This window comes from Melozone crissalis, unplaced genomic scaffold (genome assembly GCF_028551555.1).
Source record: "Melozone crissalis strain CALT ecotype California unplaced genomic scaffold, PUWL_Pcris_2 ptg000006l_1, whole genome shotgun sequence".
Lineage (NCBI taxonomy): Eukaryota > Metazoa > Chordata > Aves > Passeriformes > Passerellidae > Melozone > Melozone crissalis.
Window position 1 is genome coordinate 13827195 of NW_026535784.1, and position 15658 is coordinate 13842852.

The window sequence follows — 15658 nt, forward strand, 5'->3', positions numbered from 1 at the left end:
CTGCTGGGCTCTGGGGAGGGCTTTAGGAACCATCCCTCCTGCTGCTGATCCAGAACAGAATCACAGGATGGTTTGGGGTGAAAGGGACCTTAAAGACCTTCCACTTCCACCCCCTGCCATGGACAGGGACTCCTTCCCCTGGACCAGGCTGCTCCAACCCGGCCTTGAACATTGCCAGGGATGAGCAGCCACAGCTTCTCTGGGCACCCCCAATGGCTGATGTGCCACTCTTGCACCCAGTTCCTCACCTGATGGGGATCAGAGAACTGATAAATTCTATAAATTCTTTTAAAAACTTCTAACACCTTCCCTGGGGAGAGGAGAATGATGGGCTGAGGGCAGGAACCACTTAACCCCCCCACAGCTGGGCTCCTTCAGCCATCTGTGCTGCTGCAAGATTCAGAGAGAAGTAACACCTGCCACCACCTCTGTGCAGAGCCATTTAAAATCGGGGCTCTTTTGACAGAGACTCTGTTTCTACTGGCCATGGAGAGCTGCTGAAGCACAGCACTGGCACACAGGGTCACAGCTGGCTGGGCTGGGCTCACACAGCACCTGTGTGGGAATGTCACTGCAGCAGGAAAAGGAAAACAAGGTGGGAAGGTCAAGAGGCCACAGGTACTGGTTTCATGGAGCAGTTGGCACTGGCTCCAGTAGAGGTGATGTTGAGTTTTTTCTGGGCATTTCTGACTGCCTGGGATGCTGGCTAAGAAAAAAACATAACAGGGGACACAGAGCAAACAACAAATTAAGAGTCAACCAGCCACACACAGGAATCATCTCTGGAAAATACAAATCATATCAGTTTAACCAGATGGTTACACTGGGCTGGGTGCACAGAGGAGGGCTTGGAGTGCCACAGCAAACAGGCACAAACCACTCTGGTGCTCTCCTGGGTGGAGTTGCAGCGTCCAGGACCAGGGACAGAACTTTGCCCAGGCATTTGGGCAGGGGTCTCCTACAGCCCCTCAGGATGCAGAAAGGGGCAGGGCATCCTCTGTGCCTGCACCTTGCTGCTCCTTTGTAGCTCCACCCTGAGCACCACCTGGCAGCAGGAAACAAAAGGGACTTTTGTCCAGGAATCAATAATTTCTTTTGTTGCACATGTTTGCCCACAGCTGAAAGGAAGGGGAGAGCTTTAGGATCCCTTCCCTTGACTTGTGCTTATGCTAAAACTTTGAGAATGGGTAACAAAATAAAAACTTGCATGTTTTTAAAAGGAGGTATATTCATGTTAGTTTGTGCTTGGGTGGAAACGAGTGTTGTATCAAAGAGACCTCAATAATGAGCAGTCACTCCTCACTCTGTTGAGCTGACTATTAAAATGGAGAAACATGTAGGATTGATTGCTTTTTGGGGCTTTTTTCTCCCTGATGAAACGAGAAAAGTATTTATGAAGGAAAGTATTTGTAAAGGAAGCTGGGAATTGGAAAGGGAAGACTTTTCCCACCAGCCCAGTGCAGCAGAGCAGGGGCTGGCTTGGTTTGCACAAGTAGCCACAACTCAAAAACTGAGTTTTCTTCCCCAGCACTGATTTTAGCTGTACAGAAATAGGTTGCTCGTGGTTAAACACCTTGCCCAGAGCCCCGTTAGTGCTGCCCCAGGGGAAGGAGAGGCTGCTGGCCCTCCAGAGCTACCAGCCAGCATAGACGGGCTCCGTGTGCTCCGTGCCCCCGTAGGAGCCCAGCCCTGAGCCCCGGGGCAGCAGCGGCGACTTCAGGGAGCTCCTGCCGTGCTTCTGTCGGCTCCTCAGGATGATCAGAAACACAACAAGGATTCCACCTGGAAAGGAAGGAAGGAATGGTAGTTATTCACAGATGGGAAAGTAAAGTATCAGGTGATGTTTGCTCCAAGGGTTCTCAACTCAGGTATTCTCTTCTGGTAAAATAAGGAGTTTTTTCCTCCTACATACTCTGTCCCCCTCCAAAAAGAGGGGGGGAAAAGGTTCCACTAGCACTAAAAACACTCAACTTCAGCAGTTCAGCTTAACTCTGCAAGGAATAATGACAAGTTTTAATTAAATAATTCAGTAACTTGCTTTCCTACTCCCATTTACTCTCTAGAAGTTTTCCACTTGGCATCTTATTCACTGCAGACCTCACCAAAACGATCTTGCTGAGAAATTAGTTTGCTCTGTGCAGCACTCACACTGAAGCACAAGTAGTAACTAACCTAGATTAACTCTGAGTCTAGACTGAGATCAGGGCTGTCAGGAAAAATTACTTTTGGATTGGGCATAGACACGGAAGTAATTGGCAAATCTCAAGTGGTGCGACATTCTGCTCATTTGTTTCTGGCAGAAGCATCACCAGAGAAAACTGATCTGAACAGAAGAGCACAAATCTGTCTCTGTGATGCAATATGGCCATACAAATACACCCAAATTTCAGTTGTGTGAGCAGACAGCCTCATGGCAAACACTTGATCTGTGAGACCAGCCGTGAAAAACTCGCGGGTTCCTGCGTGGGCTCCTTCCTTCCCCCTCTCTGCTGCAAGCTCTGGGAGAGGCAGGAATGCTGTTCCCTGACCCTCAGACTTGTTTATCGCAAATGCTGCTTAATGGGCCATTGTCCCTCTCTGGGCAGTCTTTTCATATCCTTCAGTTTAATCTACTTTTTCAAATTAACACTCGCTTCAGATGGCATCTGCTTTGGCAGATTTTTGGACAACAGCCTGGCACAAGGGGATAGGGGTCAGTGGAGGGCCTTTGTCATGGCTCCAAGCTGCAGCTTGTGACAACAGCCCTCATCTGCTCCCCCAGGCATTCCAGCCCCATGGGGACACCCTCCGAGGGTGCTGCTGGAGCTCCTGCAGACCCTGCTGTCCTTGTCCCCTGCTCACTGCCAGCAGACAAGGGTGATTGGGAACACACATCTTGTGGGAGAAGCAGCTTTGCTGTGTGACTTGTAACACATGCATTTAACCTCTCCTCTCTCCTTTTAACAACAGCCAGCCAAGTGGAGTCTTCAGGAAGCACATAAAAGTCTTCATGGGTCTTCAGGAAGGACATAAAATACACTTGAAACACAGAAACTGTGAATGTGAGGCTTGTTGGATATTCTTTATCCTCTGATGCCTTACTCATCTCTATGACTTGGCTCTCTTGACACAAGATTCTCATCTCGGGTAGTGTAAGGGCACTTAAGGATTTCTCTTCATCTCTCTGGGCACAGGAGACAGATTCCTCCTCCCAGCTTCCTCATCTGCCCTTCTTGCAATCCACAGCACCAATACTTGCTCATTTTCATCATAACTCTCTGATTAAACCTCCCCCCAACTTTGATTAAAAAACGAGAGAACTCTATTTTTTCCTTTCCTAAGACTCAAAATGCATATTCATTGTTTTGGAATGATTATCCATGGTGCAGCTTCCCAGTTGAAAAGCTCACCCCCTCATTAGCTTGCCCCAGTGAGCTGATTCACAGCAGGTGCATCTGGAGGGATGCTCCCCACACTCAGCAGCTCCTGACTCTTGGGTACAAGCAACATTTGGCATCAATGCAACAGCACTGCATGAGCCAGCAGCTCCCCATTCTGCTGAAGGCTGTGGCATGGCTTAAGGCAGGAATGCTTTCAGGAAACACACCAAAAGGAAACTGTCTTTTTTCTTACTTTGGTGCAGCCAAGGAATCCCTGTTTGAGGGTCCACACACATCCCTGCCTCCCAGGGACAAACAACAATCATTCAGCACTGTGCCACCTTCCATCAGAGCAGGGGACAGCACTGGCACTTGTGCCACCTTCCCTCAGAGCCAGGAACAGCACTGGCACTTGTGCCACCTTCCCTCAGAGCCAGGGACAGCACTGGCACTCGTGCCACCTTCCTTCAGGGCCAGGGACGGCACTGGCACTGAGAGCAGCAGAAGGACTTTCATTAAAATCCTGCTGTCCAGAAACACAGAGCACACCACCCCGAGCGTGCCTGGTTTAACAGAGCTGCAGAGGGGACCCAGACTGACCTGCTGAGAAGGTGGCCAGGACAATGACGGTGGCAGGGGTCAGCTGGCAGGAGTCCCCTGCCTTGTACAGGAACAGCTCCATGCAGTAGGTGGGCTCCGCGCTGCCCCGGGGGCAGAAGGCATCAGGGGGGCACTTCACTGGCTTCACATCGGGGCTCTGCCCAAGAGAAGAAGTAAATCAGCACCAGCAAACTGCACAAGGTGACCAGGGCAAAGGGAGGTGACATTTTAGCATTAGAGGGGTGAAAAAAATAAATGGAGGAATGACCCTGCCATCATTAAACCCAGCCCTGTGTGCTCCTGCAGTGCTGGAGCGTGGGGAAGAGCAGAAGGGGTTGTTACACAGCAAGTCTGTACCTCAAACCCCTCATTAATGCACACACCACCCCCTCATGCCCCAGCCAGAGCAGGCAGCTCCAGCACACTCCTACAATCATCATTTTAATTATTCCCCGCATCAGAGCCCTGTCTATGTTTAAGAGAAAGGAAGCTCAGATAACAAGAAAAAAGGAAGTGTTAATTGAGGGGTATTTAACTTGTGTGGGACAGCTCTGGGCAGCACAGGCTGTCCCAGCTGCTCACAGGGGACTCACAGGGCAGTAGTGATTTTCTGGGCACAGCTCACAGCTCTCCTTGCCCCGCTGTAGTTGGTACTCCCCTGTCCTGCAGGCCTTGCATCTGCTGTCATTGGCACCTTTGAATGTACCTGAACAGCAAATAAGCACAATATTAAGATTTGAGACTAACCCCCAGGACCTTTGCAATTGCATATGAATGAATCAGCTTTCAGAGCCACGGGGAGAAAGAGCATTACGTGCTCATGTGCATAACAAAAGCTGAGCCTGGACTTTGGTCCTGGTTCGGTGGCAAAGGGTCAGAGCAGAACAAACAGGGACAGAGGGACTAAAGAAAATTTGGGGTCAGACCTTGGCAAACAGAGCAGTGTGAGTAGGAGTAGGTGGGAGAGGGTTTAGCAGGGAGTTCTGGCTTTAATGTAGGGGAAGATGGGAACTGGAGGTCAGCAGTGTTTCATCCTCTCCAATTCTGGATTCAAACACCTTTTCCAGCTGTTTGAAACTTGCTGAGCAGACTTCAAAGCACAGCTCAGTTTCCCAACCTTTGTGGGAGAGACAGGTCACAGAAGTTCCAAGTCTCACAGTGGTAAAATGCTTTCCTGCAATGTTTAAAGTGCAGCTGGGCTGTGAGACAGCCTGAGGCTGTGTCCAGGGAGGCTGGTCCCTGCCATGAGGGTGGCTGAATGCCTGCCCAGCCCTGCTGGGGCAGCCTGGGGTGTTTCAGAGAGCACAGGAGGGAGCTCGGCCATTCCCTCACATCCCCTCCCCATGTCCCTTTGCCCCAGGCTGCCCCTGCAGAAAATCCATCACTGACAGCAAGGCTGGGCTTTCCTCAGCAAAGCCACCACCACGGGCAAGATGCTCTTTGCTGGAGCCGGTACCAGCTGTGGATTTGGGCTCCTGGGGGTGCCAAGGACCAGCACAGCCCCAAGGTACTCATGAACCAGCCTGGCACAGCACAGCCTCCACCAGCACCCAGACAAACCCCCCAGCACATCCCTCATGCCAGGGCCCAGCTCTGCCTGCAGGACACCTGCAGGGCCAGCTGAGATGGGTCTGGAATGAGCCTGGAGCTGGAGCTGTGCTCCCTTTGGGCACAGCCTTCCCACATTGGGCACAGCCCCACATTGGGCACAGCCTTCCCACAGGCAACAGCCCCACATTGGGCACAGCCTCCCCTCGGGCACAGCCCCACATTGGGCACAGCCCCACATTGGGCACAGCCTCCCCTTACCTGCCGGGCAGGTCTCACACGTCTCCGCCGCCTCCCAAGGCGCCTCCTGTCCCCCAGGGCAGGGCCGGCAGCCGGAGCAGCCGCTGGTGCTGCAGGGAGAGGAGCAGGACACGCTGTGGGATCAGCACTGCCCAGCCCACCACAGCCTGCTCTGACAGCCTGGAGGCTCCAGGATCCACCTTTGCAGCACTGTGGGTGTCTGTCTGTCTGCAGTGCAGTTTGTCACGCAGAACCACAGAATGGTCTGACTGGAAGGGACCTCAAGTGTAGGGGAATGGAACATAGAATGTAATCTTACCCCCTAAAGAGTTGCAGCTGAGCCAATTATTAAGGATTAGGAGCAGGCCTGATGTTAACAGGCCACAGCTGTAGCCAGTCAGAAGGGTGTTATAAAAGAGTGGGTTGGTTGGTTGGGGGAACTGGAGTCAGTGGCTGCTGTGAGGACAAGGAAGACTCAGTGCTTAGAGGAGCTGCTTACAAGAAACATCAAGGAAGTACAAAACTCTGGCAATATGGAACCCTTGCCATGTAATGACAATAGAACTCTTGTGATATAATGACAACACTCAAGGATGATCTCACTCCAGCCCCCATGCATGGTCAGGGAGACTCGAGGAGGTTGCTGGAAGCCGCACCCTAGAGCTGCAATGGCAGGGGACTTTGGGCACTACATTGCTGGTTCCAGCTCAGTGGGGGCTAAAAGAACCCCCCTCCCTGTCCCTGTGAGCCCCTGCACCCCAGGAGCTCCTTACTTGCAGAATGATCCTGGCTGGCAAGGCAGACAAAAAGCTGCATTTTGCTTGGAGCTATAATAGCCTGGAAAAGAGAAGGGTAAGGCTTCAGGATGCTGCCTCCACATCTCTATCCTACATTGTTGTCACTGTGCTGACGTCCATTTTACAAACAACCAAACAACTCCCCACAAGAGGCTTCAGGTGGCATTTCAGGGCATTTGGGGTTATATTTGTCCAAAGCTCTGAGAGAGCAATGCAAGTTCCCTGCTGACCCCTGCCACATTGAGGGATGCATGGAGGGCTCTGGCAGATTCCCCTGGTGTTCCTCCCAAACCCAGCAAGTGACAGCCAAGTTTTGGGCACAGCCCAGCAGCTCAGAGGGTGGATTTCCAAGGAACAGTTGTGAATGCTCAAGCAGGACCCACTCTGGGTGCAGAGGAGCTGCTGCACTGCATGTGCTAATTGGGGTTTTGCATAAGCAGGTGCTGTTCTGCACATGCTGTTACCCCTCTGCAAACACACTGCACCAGGTTGCAGTGGCATTAGCCAGGTGCAAAGCAGCTCCTCTTGAAAACCCCAGTTTTAATGTGTGGAAAACAAGGAAAGTATTACACTTAATATTCAGAGCATTGTTTTCATTTAGGCAGAACATTGCCTAAATGAAAACAAAGATGGTTTATATTCATTTTTGCTATCAGAAATAGAGAATATTTTGCTTCCTAACAATGCTTCCCCCATTGTGCTAAAACTGAATTTCATAAAACTTTTTTCATTGCAGAATTAGCATTAACTTGTTGCAAAAACAAGCATGGCTGAGATCTGCTCTTTCCATTTTAATAACAACAGAATAGGGAAGAGATCTGCTGGGGTGTTTTTAGCTTGTTTACCCTTCAGTGCTTTTAAGTTACCTGGTAATTGCATCTGCCTCTGGGAAAAAGCACCATGTGATGAAAATGCATTTGGGTTGAACGCAGACCAAAGCCTACCTCGCTCACAGGCCCTGCAGGCTGCAGCCCCAGACTCATTGGCAAAATGTCCTGGTGGGCAGGGAAGGCACACAGAGCTCCTTGGGAGGCTGGGAGGGAAGGGAGCAGGGAGGAACACAATTTTAGGTCACCCAAGCCTCCATCCACTTGGAGAAGACAGAGCAGAACATGACACTGACTAGTCTAGAAATAGAGCAATTGTGAAAAAGGAGTTCGGGCAGGAAAACATTGGTTTGAACTCACCTGAATATTAAAGGTCCACTAAAAACCTGAAGTTTTCTGTGTTATTAGGATTAGAGATGCCCTGTGCCTGTGGGCAATATGGAAAGGGACCATCTGAATTGAAGGTCTTGAAAAATATGCTGTGGTCAGACCTAAAACCCTTGGCTTAAGTCAGACTCTTAAATCCACTCTTGAAAATGGAATAGGGAACGTGTTTGCTGTTCAGCATCCCTCAGGAATTTCACAAGGAGCTGCTCCTCCCTCATTGCTGGGAATCAGGAGCTGAAAAAAGGGACCCAAACCACAGGCAGTGACCTGAGAGAGCCCTGACCTTAAACAGCCGGGAATGTGGGAAAAGGGAGGGAACATGTCAGGAGGAGGGGAGGAAATGAGTGAGGCAAAGGCAGGCAAAGAGGAAGCTTTTACATCCATCACTAACAGAGCCAAATCCCTCTCAACAAGTATGTGGGGATAGGAATTTGATAACATACTCAGAGATGCTTTGGAGGAAAACAAGGACATGATCTTTAATTCCTTCAGAAACTGCAGGGCTGCATGAGATTTGCAGGGAAAAAAAATAAAATTAAAAAAAATACACCAAAAAACACCAAACCAAACCAAACCAAAAAAAAAAAAAAAAACCAAAAAAACCAAAAATCCCAAAAGCAACTGGAAACACAGCAAATGCTTTGCTGCAAACAAACCGATGCAAGGCCTGGGCCAGCCAGAGCCTCTCAAAGCTGGAGGCCAAATTCTCCAAAGAGCACAGAAATGTTAAATGGTTCCCTTGAAGCCCTGAGGCCCAGGCAGGCACCAGGAGATGGCCATGCACCCCTGCACCCCCAGGTCCTTCCAGATCCCCCCTTTTGGTCCCTGCCCTGGCACACCCAGCCCAGCAGGGCTGCCTGGCCCTCTCTGGCCCCTCTCCCACATCCCAAGAGCAGCAGCTCTGTGTGCCCTGACTCTGCTCCTGGCTGGTTTTTAAAGCAGTTTGGGGGCACGTTTTTAAGGCAGGTCCTCGCAGCACAAAAACTGCAAGGACAGAGCACAGAGGGAAGCACAGAGGGAGATCCTCCGGCACCTCAAGCTCAGGGGCTGCTGCCAACAAGCTGCACAGTCAGGTCACCCTTCCCACAGCCCAGGACTGACCCAAACGGAGCAGCTCCTCAATGGACACAGCCCTGGGAGGCTCTTGCCACCCCTGCTGTCCTTGCCACCCCACAAAGGACACAGCTGACTGCTTGCAGACATGGGTACAGCAAGAGAAAATCCAATAGCAGTGGAGAGAGCAGCACATGCCCATGTCCCCACAGCCAGGGGACATTGTACAGCACCCCTGGATCAGGCAGCCTGATGGAATTGTAAGGCTGGGCTCCTGTCCTGTCAGCTTTTCCACGCTCTGTCAGCTGAGAGTATTGCTTTAAATGCCAGCAACTCAAATGTAATGAGATGCCTTGGGGGCAAGAAAACAGGGATTGAGGAAGGAATTGGGCAAAGCAGGGAAATGGAGCCTGCTGGTCAGACATATCCCAGAGAAAAGCTGAAGAGATAAACTCACACCTCCCCACCACAAAACAACATGTTCCCTCAGTGCAGACAAAAGGCATGAGGGTAAAAAAGGGAAGCCCACAGAGGGGCAGCCTCAGCACAAGCACATCCACACCAAGCTTTCCTGATGAGGAGAATTCAGCCTCTGAGAAACAGCCCTGGCAGCACATTCCCTACAGCCTGTAGGAATCCACAAAATCAGAGGGTTTTGGCAAAGCTGCAAAGGGCAGGCCTCAGAGACAGTAGAACTGGGATTAGAGCTAAGCAGCAGCCATGAGATAGGTCAGCAGAAAAATTATTTAGAAAGTAGAAAAGCAAGGACAAATAGAACAATGGTCTGTGTATTAACGCTTGTCTAGAATAACTCCCTAAGCTACAGAAAAGTTTCTCTAGCAAGATATTAGGAAGTTTGAAGCTTAACAATGGAGCTCTGTGCATTGTGCTTTAAGGCTTACAAGTAGGTATCATATTTGAAATAAGCAGGCAGTGTTTAACCAAAGGTATGTGCTTATAGTGGTTGGATGGAACTACTGTCAATTTGCTTTTGCTTTGTGTGATTGGTCAAAAAACTTATAAAGTGAGTTGTAACATTAAGTTCTTTGTCTGCTGCCTGAGATGTGAGCTGATGGCATCTTCCCATTGTCAAAACCATGTAATGAGAGTGATGCTGACAAATACAACAGCTCAAGGCAGGTTCCACAGCAGCCCCGTCCCGTCTGTGATTTGTACACAGCCCCCGGCCGGCGATACAGCCCAAATGTCGCAGACATCTTCTGTGAAAATTCTTTTCTTAGGGTTTTTCCTGCTGAGAAGATGAGGCCTCAGAAACAAAATGTAAGCAATGGTTATCTGCTGCTGTGGAATGCAACAGGTGGATCCGTGATTGGTCTTGTGTGGATGTTTGGATTCAGTGACCACTCACGGCAGAGCTGCTCTCTCTCTCTGTCTGAGCCAGCTGCTTTTGTTTTCATTCTTTTCTATTCTATTCTTTTTAGTATAGTTATAATGTAATAGATATCTCATGAAATAATAAATCAGGCCTTCCGAACATGGAGTCGACATTCTCATCTCTCCCCTCGCCCAAGAACCCCTGTGACCACTGTCACACCCAAAGGAGGAGATTTTCCTGGCTGGGAAGAGTTTTGTGGTTATGATGCAGCTCCCACACGCGGGGGCTCGGCACTCACCTGGTGTAGGAGCCCTGAGGGCAGGGCAGGCAGGAGGGCTGCCCACTCTGGGGCTGGTGCTGCCCTGGGGCACAGGGGCTGCAGGCACCGGGGTCACTGCACGCTCCCCCCGGGCAGCACGAGCAGCTCAGGGTGCCTAAAGTGGGGCAGAAAGTCAGGATCAGGAGGGCAGGACTTGACTGAAACCCCTGTGTCACCCAGGACAGGTCACTGCCACAAAGGCAGGAGCTCTGGGAGGCAGCTCCCCTGGCAAGGCACTCACAGAGGGTAGAAACTGCAGTGTACATGTAATTATGCTGCTGCCCGCTGTTAGCAAGCTGCAGACAGCCACTAGATGATCTAAGGAGTCAAGGCTATCAGTGTGGAACTCCAGTAATTAAGCTGACTGCTTTTTCCTTCTTTGAGGGGCCAGCCAGGAAAAATTTCCTTGTTTTCCCTCCAACACACAAAAAAAGATATAAAAAAGAAAAAAATAAAACCAAAACAAAAAAAAACCCCAACAAAACCAGCAACAACAAAAAAAAAAAAAAAAAAAAAACAAAACAAAACAACCCAAAAACCCCCAAATTCCAAAAAAACAAAAAACAAAACCCCAATACACTTATTCAGATCACTGATAATTTAAGCTTATAGGAAGCTGACCTGATGAGTGAAGCCCCAGAGTCAGGATCTGCCTAAAGCAGCAGCAATTTTTCTTTGAGCACAGGTACCATGGCATTCCCAGCAGGCAAGTTCTACCCCTCTCTGCTCCACAAAACCAATCCCAGCCACTCAGAGGAATTGGGTGGAATTACTGCAGCTGCACCACCAACACAGGCAAGAGGAGAAGGCTCTGACTAAGAAGATCCTGCATAAAAGGGAGGTGGGAGATAGCTCCTGTCCTCTGCAGATTCACCCTAAAGCATTAGAGCTGCTTTTAAAAAGTGCCCTGCAGCATAGGGAATAAGCAAAAATTAAAAAAAAACAAAACAAAACAAAACAAACAAAAAAAAAGACCAAAAAAAAAATCAAAAAACCAAAAAAAACCATGGCTTGTATTTTGGAGAATTATTTTCTTTTTCTGAGATTTTTTTTGTGGGAGGGGGTGGTAGTGGTTGATCAAGTATTTTCTCAAGGCCATGGAAAAAGGCTGCCTCTATAGCAGAGATTCTCTTTAAACATTCAAGACAGTTGGAAATTGGCCTCGTATTTGGCCCTGGAGCCCAGAATGATGTTCTGCCAATAAATCAAACTGGACTTGTGTTACACTTTGTGCCACAGCATGACCACTTTGTCACCCCACGGGGAAGCCTCAGAAAGACCAAAGCACAGCACAAGGCCAGGAAAGACCAAGCCTTTGATTTCAGGAGGGTGAAATTAATTAAATGCCTCTCCTGCTGCCTGTCCAAGCTTCCAAGACAAGAACAAGAGCCCTGAGAAATCCCTTTTCCTCCAACCCAGCAGCTAGGGCAGGGAGCCTTACCTGGCGTGGGGGCTGTCCCTGGGGGGCAGGGGACACAGGCTGTCACATTCTCTGTGCTGCAGTTGGAGGGCTGGGGGGTGCTGGGGGGCAGAGCTGATGATGGGAGCCCAGGGGATGGGGTCACTCCTGGAGGGGACGCTGGGACACTGCTGGATGTGGCTGCCAGCGCTGAAGTCTGAGAGGTGGGGACAGTCCCCGTGGTGGAGGGCAGAGTCTGGGCAGGGGTTTTTGTGCTTGGATCAGCAGATGCAGCTGCTGTGGATGCAGCAGGGCTTGCAGTGGTTGCTGTCAGTCCAGCTGAGAGTGTTGCAGCAGCAGCTGGGGAAGCAGAGGCTGTAGCAGGGGCTGCACTGGGAGGTGCTGGGGTGGATCCAATGGGAACCCCAGTGCTGGTTGTACTGGGAGGTGCTGGGGTGGATGGAACTGGAACCTCAGTGCTGGTTGTACTGGGAGGTGCTGGGGTGGATCCAATGGGAACCCCAGTGCTGGTTGTCTGGCCTAAAGCAATACCTAAGGGAAGAAAAAAACATAATTAGTGGTTGAATTATTGTTCTCGCTTTAATCATGTTCTCGCTTCTCATTTAGGTCTTTATCAACTGGTTAAACCATGGGCCCTTGTTTGATGTCCAGAAACTCCCCTCTGCTGAGCTCCACTACAGAGCAAGGATCTGAGGCAGCATCTGAGCATGTCTGGCACATGAGAGACTTACCAAGCACATAAATTAGTGGGTCCATGAGGCCACAAATAAGTAAATGCCAATGTCTGGGAGGTCTGACTCATGGGTGTGAGAATTGCCTGAAGCAGCCAGTTCTGTTAGCTCCTAGAGACTGTTTACTGAGATCTCATGACAATCTGATTTAAGATGCTTGTCAAGTAGCTGGCTGCATCCCATCTCCCTCAAACAGATCAGCCAAGGAGAGACATGGGCTCAGGGCTCTTTTAAGCTGTTCTGGGGGTACTTCCAGTAACCAGAAGGGAGCCTGAGGGCCAAGACTTGCTTTAATTCTGAAATCCCTCATCAGAGTGAGGATTGCTGAAATCTGTAGAGAAAGGAGGTGTTGCTGCAGCTCAGGTTGTTTTGCTGTGATACAGGGTGGACTGGAACATCCTCTGCTGGTGGAAGACATCCCCTGGCGCAGCATGGGTAATGCCCTGCAGTTTCTAACAGAGGAAACTGAAACTAAGCATGGAAAGCAGCAGGTTATTGTTAATTTAGCAGTGTGGTACTAAGCAAAGGAAGAAAAGCAGAACCAAACCAGGCAGCTCCTCCTCTGTGCCACCAGCTGGGTTCAGGAACTCAGGGGAGGGATTTTCTCAGTATTTACTGCAACTTCTGAAAACACCCAACCTTATACAGCACCAATAAGCAACTGGAGCTGCTGCTGTGGGGTGTAAATGCTCTCTCCAGCAGCACACACCTGCTAAACCCCCTTGCCAACCCATGCCCAGCGGCACAGAAAACACAAGGACTCCAGAGAAATTAACTGGTTTATGGTTTTGCAGGAGGTCAGAGAGTGCAGCTGACACCCGACAGTGGGATGTGGGTGAGGAAGGACACGGGCAGGGTGACAGGAGGGGTGACAGCACAAGCTGCCAGGTGTCAGACCCACATCCCTGCAGGCTCTTCCCCAGCTCTGATCTACCCCCAGCCTTGAATTTCTCTCTCAATTCTGTACCCACCATGCAAGGCCAGGCACTGTGGACACGACCCTGGTACAAACACCAACATGCAGACCAAGCTGAGGGCAGCTCCAGTTAAAGTTCTGCACCAGGATCAGGACAGTGGATAAAAGAGTCTTTATAAGGTTGTGATCACATGGAGACAATTTGCTGGGAGTGCTCTCTCCTGTTGTTGACTGCCTGCTTTGTGCCAAAATCCATCTCGGTGTAACTACTGAGTAAAGCAGATGAGCACCCAGCCATCTGGGCCACTGCTCAGGTTTTAAAGAATTTACAGAACAGCCTGAGTTGGAAGGCACACAGAGGATTGTGGACTCCAGCTCTTAAAGAGAATGGCCCATATGTGGATCAAGCCCACAACCTTGCATTATTAGCACTGTGCCAATAATGTTCAGCACCAACTGAACTATATCTCATTTCCTTGCTGTGGCCCTAAAACAGAGACACCAAATCTAGCAGTGATCATTTTGTAACTACCTGGCTTGCCCCAGGCTCAAATCCATGGGACAGAGGTGCCAGCATTGGTCCAGGGCAGGGAGAGCAGCCCCACAGTGCCCACCCAGGACACTCCTGCTGTGGCCAAACCTCCACCCAGGACCAAGGTGCACAATTCCCCTCATCTGACTCCCCTGCCTCAGGGGTTAAAGCCAGTCTGCTTGCTTTTTCCTCACCTCTGGCAACAAACTGAGTCAGCCCTGAGATCCATTAAACTGATCCTAACATAAACACTAGCAGTAAGGCAAGGGCACTGTCAAATTCCCAGGGAAAGTCTTTCAGAAGGACCTCTGGGATCAAAGTCTGACCTCCCACAGCTCCTCCTGACCCCAACAGCTCAACCCTGCCAGCCAGAGACACTGCACAGGTTTCAACAACTTGGGCTGCCCATAGCTGGATGAATTTTGTTGTTTTGGGGTTTTTCAGTTGAATGTTTCATTGTTGGTTGGTCTTAATGTCAAATGGTGGTGATCTTAAGAGGACTTTTTAAAAATGGAAAGCAGTTTTCCACAACATGTTACCAAAAGTAGTAAAGCTGTCTGCAAAACTTCAGTAGCCATCAATAACCTTTGGTAGCTAGTATTTCTTAAAAATTTAAACAATTTCTAGAGAAAAAAAAAGAAGTCAGAAGGCTGAAAAAAAATAGTTTTGAGCACTAGTAAAGTATTTGTGTATTTTACCAGTTATAGTCAGTCACAGGTGTGAAAACCAGTACTCAAACAACCTCAGCTTCATCAGACAAAGCATTTTCTCTCCTGTACTTACACTATGTCATGGAACAGGGATTTTGCTTTCTAGAGCCTTTTTTTGTTTTGTTTTGTTTTAAGGAGCACTGTGAATCACCTGAAGTATCTCCAGGGGAACCTGACGGATGTGTTATTTTGCATGTGATGCCTTGGTACAAACAGGAGCCTTGAGGAAGTCAGGGAAGGATAGAGAGCTGATCTTTCCCAACCTACAATCCTGCCTCTGCAAATCCTCACTCTGCAGAGTAATACAGTAATATTTCTTTTTTTTTCCTTTTCTTCCTGTAAAAGCAAATTTTTGTAATTACCGCAAGCATCCCGCTTCCACCACTGCCTGTGTCTCAACACTTCCTTCCTTCCTTCCCCCAGCCTCACCCCAGGGCTCCCTCAGTCCCACTATGGCTTCACCCTCTCTGTGCCCACCCAGAGAAGATAATCCCTGTGCTGCGAGGCCTTACCTGTTAAGCACACCATGGTTAAGCTGCACAGCAGAGGACAGAGCCAGGCACTCATTTTTCCCTGAGGAGTAACACAGCCTGTCAAGAGGCGAGATCAGCAGCTCCTGCCCTCACCCAGCTGCTCATTCTGCTCCGCTTTGGTGCCCAATTTCGTCACCTGACTGATCATGTGGCTCAGCCAAGTCACCCTCTGCCCAACAAAGGGGGATTTATATTCGGAGGCTGCAGCAGGTCTGAGAGGACACGGCCTCCTCAGGGCAGAGCACCCAGAGGAGCAGCTCTGCCCTCCCAGGCTGCAGCAATCCCTGTGAGGAGTGTTCTGGAGGAGCTGCTGGGCAGGAACGGGCAGAGCAGCCTGGGAACCCAGCCTG

General features: G+C 49.9%; 1 protein-coding gene across 1 annotated transcript; it reads right to left on the reverse strand.

Moving 5' to 3' along the window:
- Positions 1-1564: 1564 nt before the first annotated feature.
- On the reverse strand, positions 1565-15383 carry LOC128950846 (multiple epidermal growth factor-like domains protein 9). The gene is made up of 9 exons (XM_054295839.1): positions 15288-15383; positions 11908-12417; positions 10446-10581; positions 7489-7577; positions 6521-6584; positions 5769-5857; positions 4553-4665; positions 3960-4116; positions 1565-1782 (listed from the first exon to the last, which is right to left on the reverse strand). The coding sequence occupies exons 1-9, from the start codon at positions 15340-15342 to the stop codon at positions 1634-1636; spliced, it is 1362 nt and encodes a 453-aa protein (XP_054151814.1). The 5' UTR covers positions 15343-15383; the 3' UTR covers positions 1565-1633.
- Positions 15384-15658: the final 275 nt, after the last annotated feature.

What these genes read in the sequence shown, in the direction of transcription:
- LOC128950846 (XM_054295839.1), bottom strand. Translation starts at nt 15,342, where the DNA reads ATGAGTGCCTGGCTCTGTCCTCTGCTGTGCAGCTTAACCATGGTGTGC. An exon ending in CTGCAGGGCCTGTGAGCGAG is followed by an intron (nt 6,585 to 7,488) that starts GTAGGCTTTGGT and finishes TCTCTTTTCCAG; the next exon opens with GCTATTATAGCTCCAAGCAA. An exon ending in CCTGGCCACCTTCTCAGCAG is followed by an intron (nt 1,783 to 3,959) that starts GTCAGTCTGGGT and finishes CTTCCTTTCCAG; the next exon opens with GTGGAATCCTTGTTGTGTTT.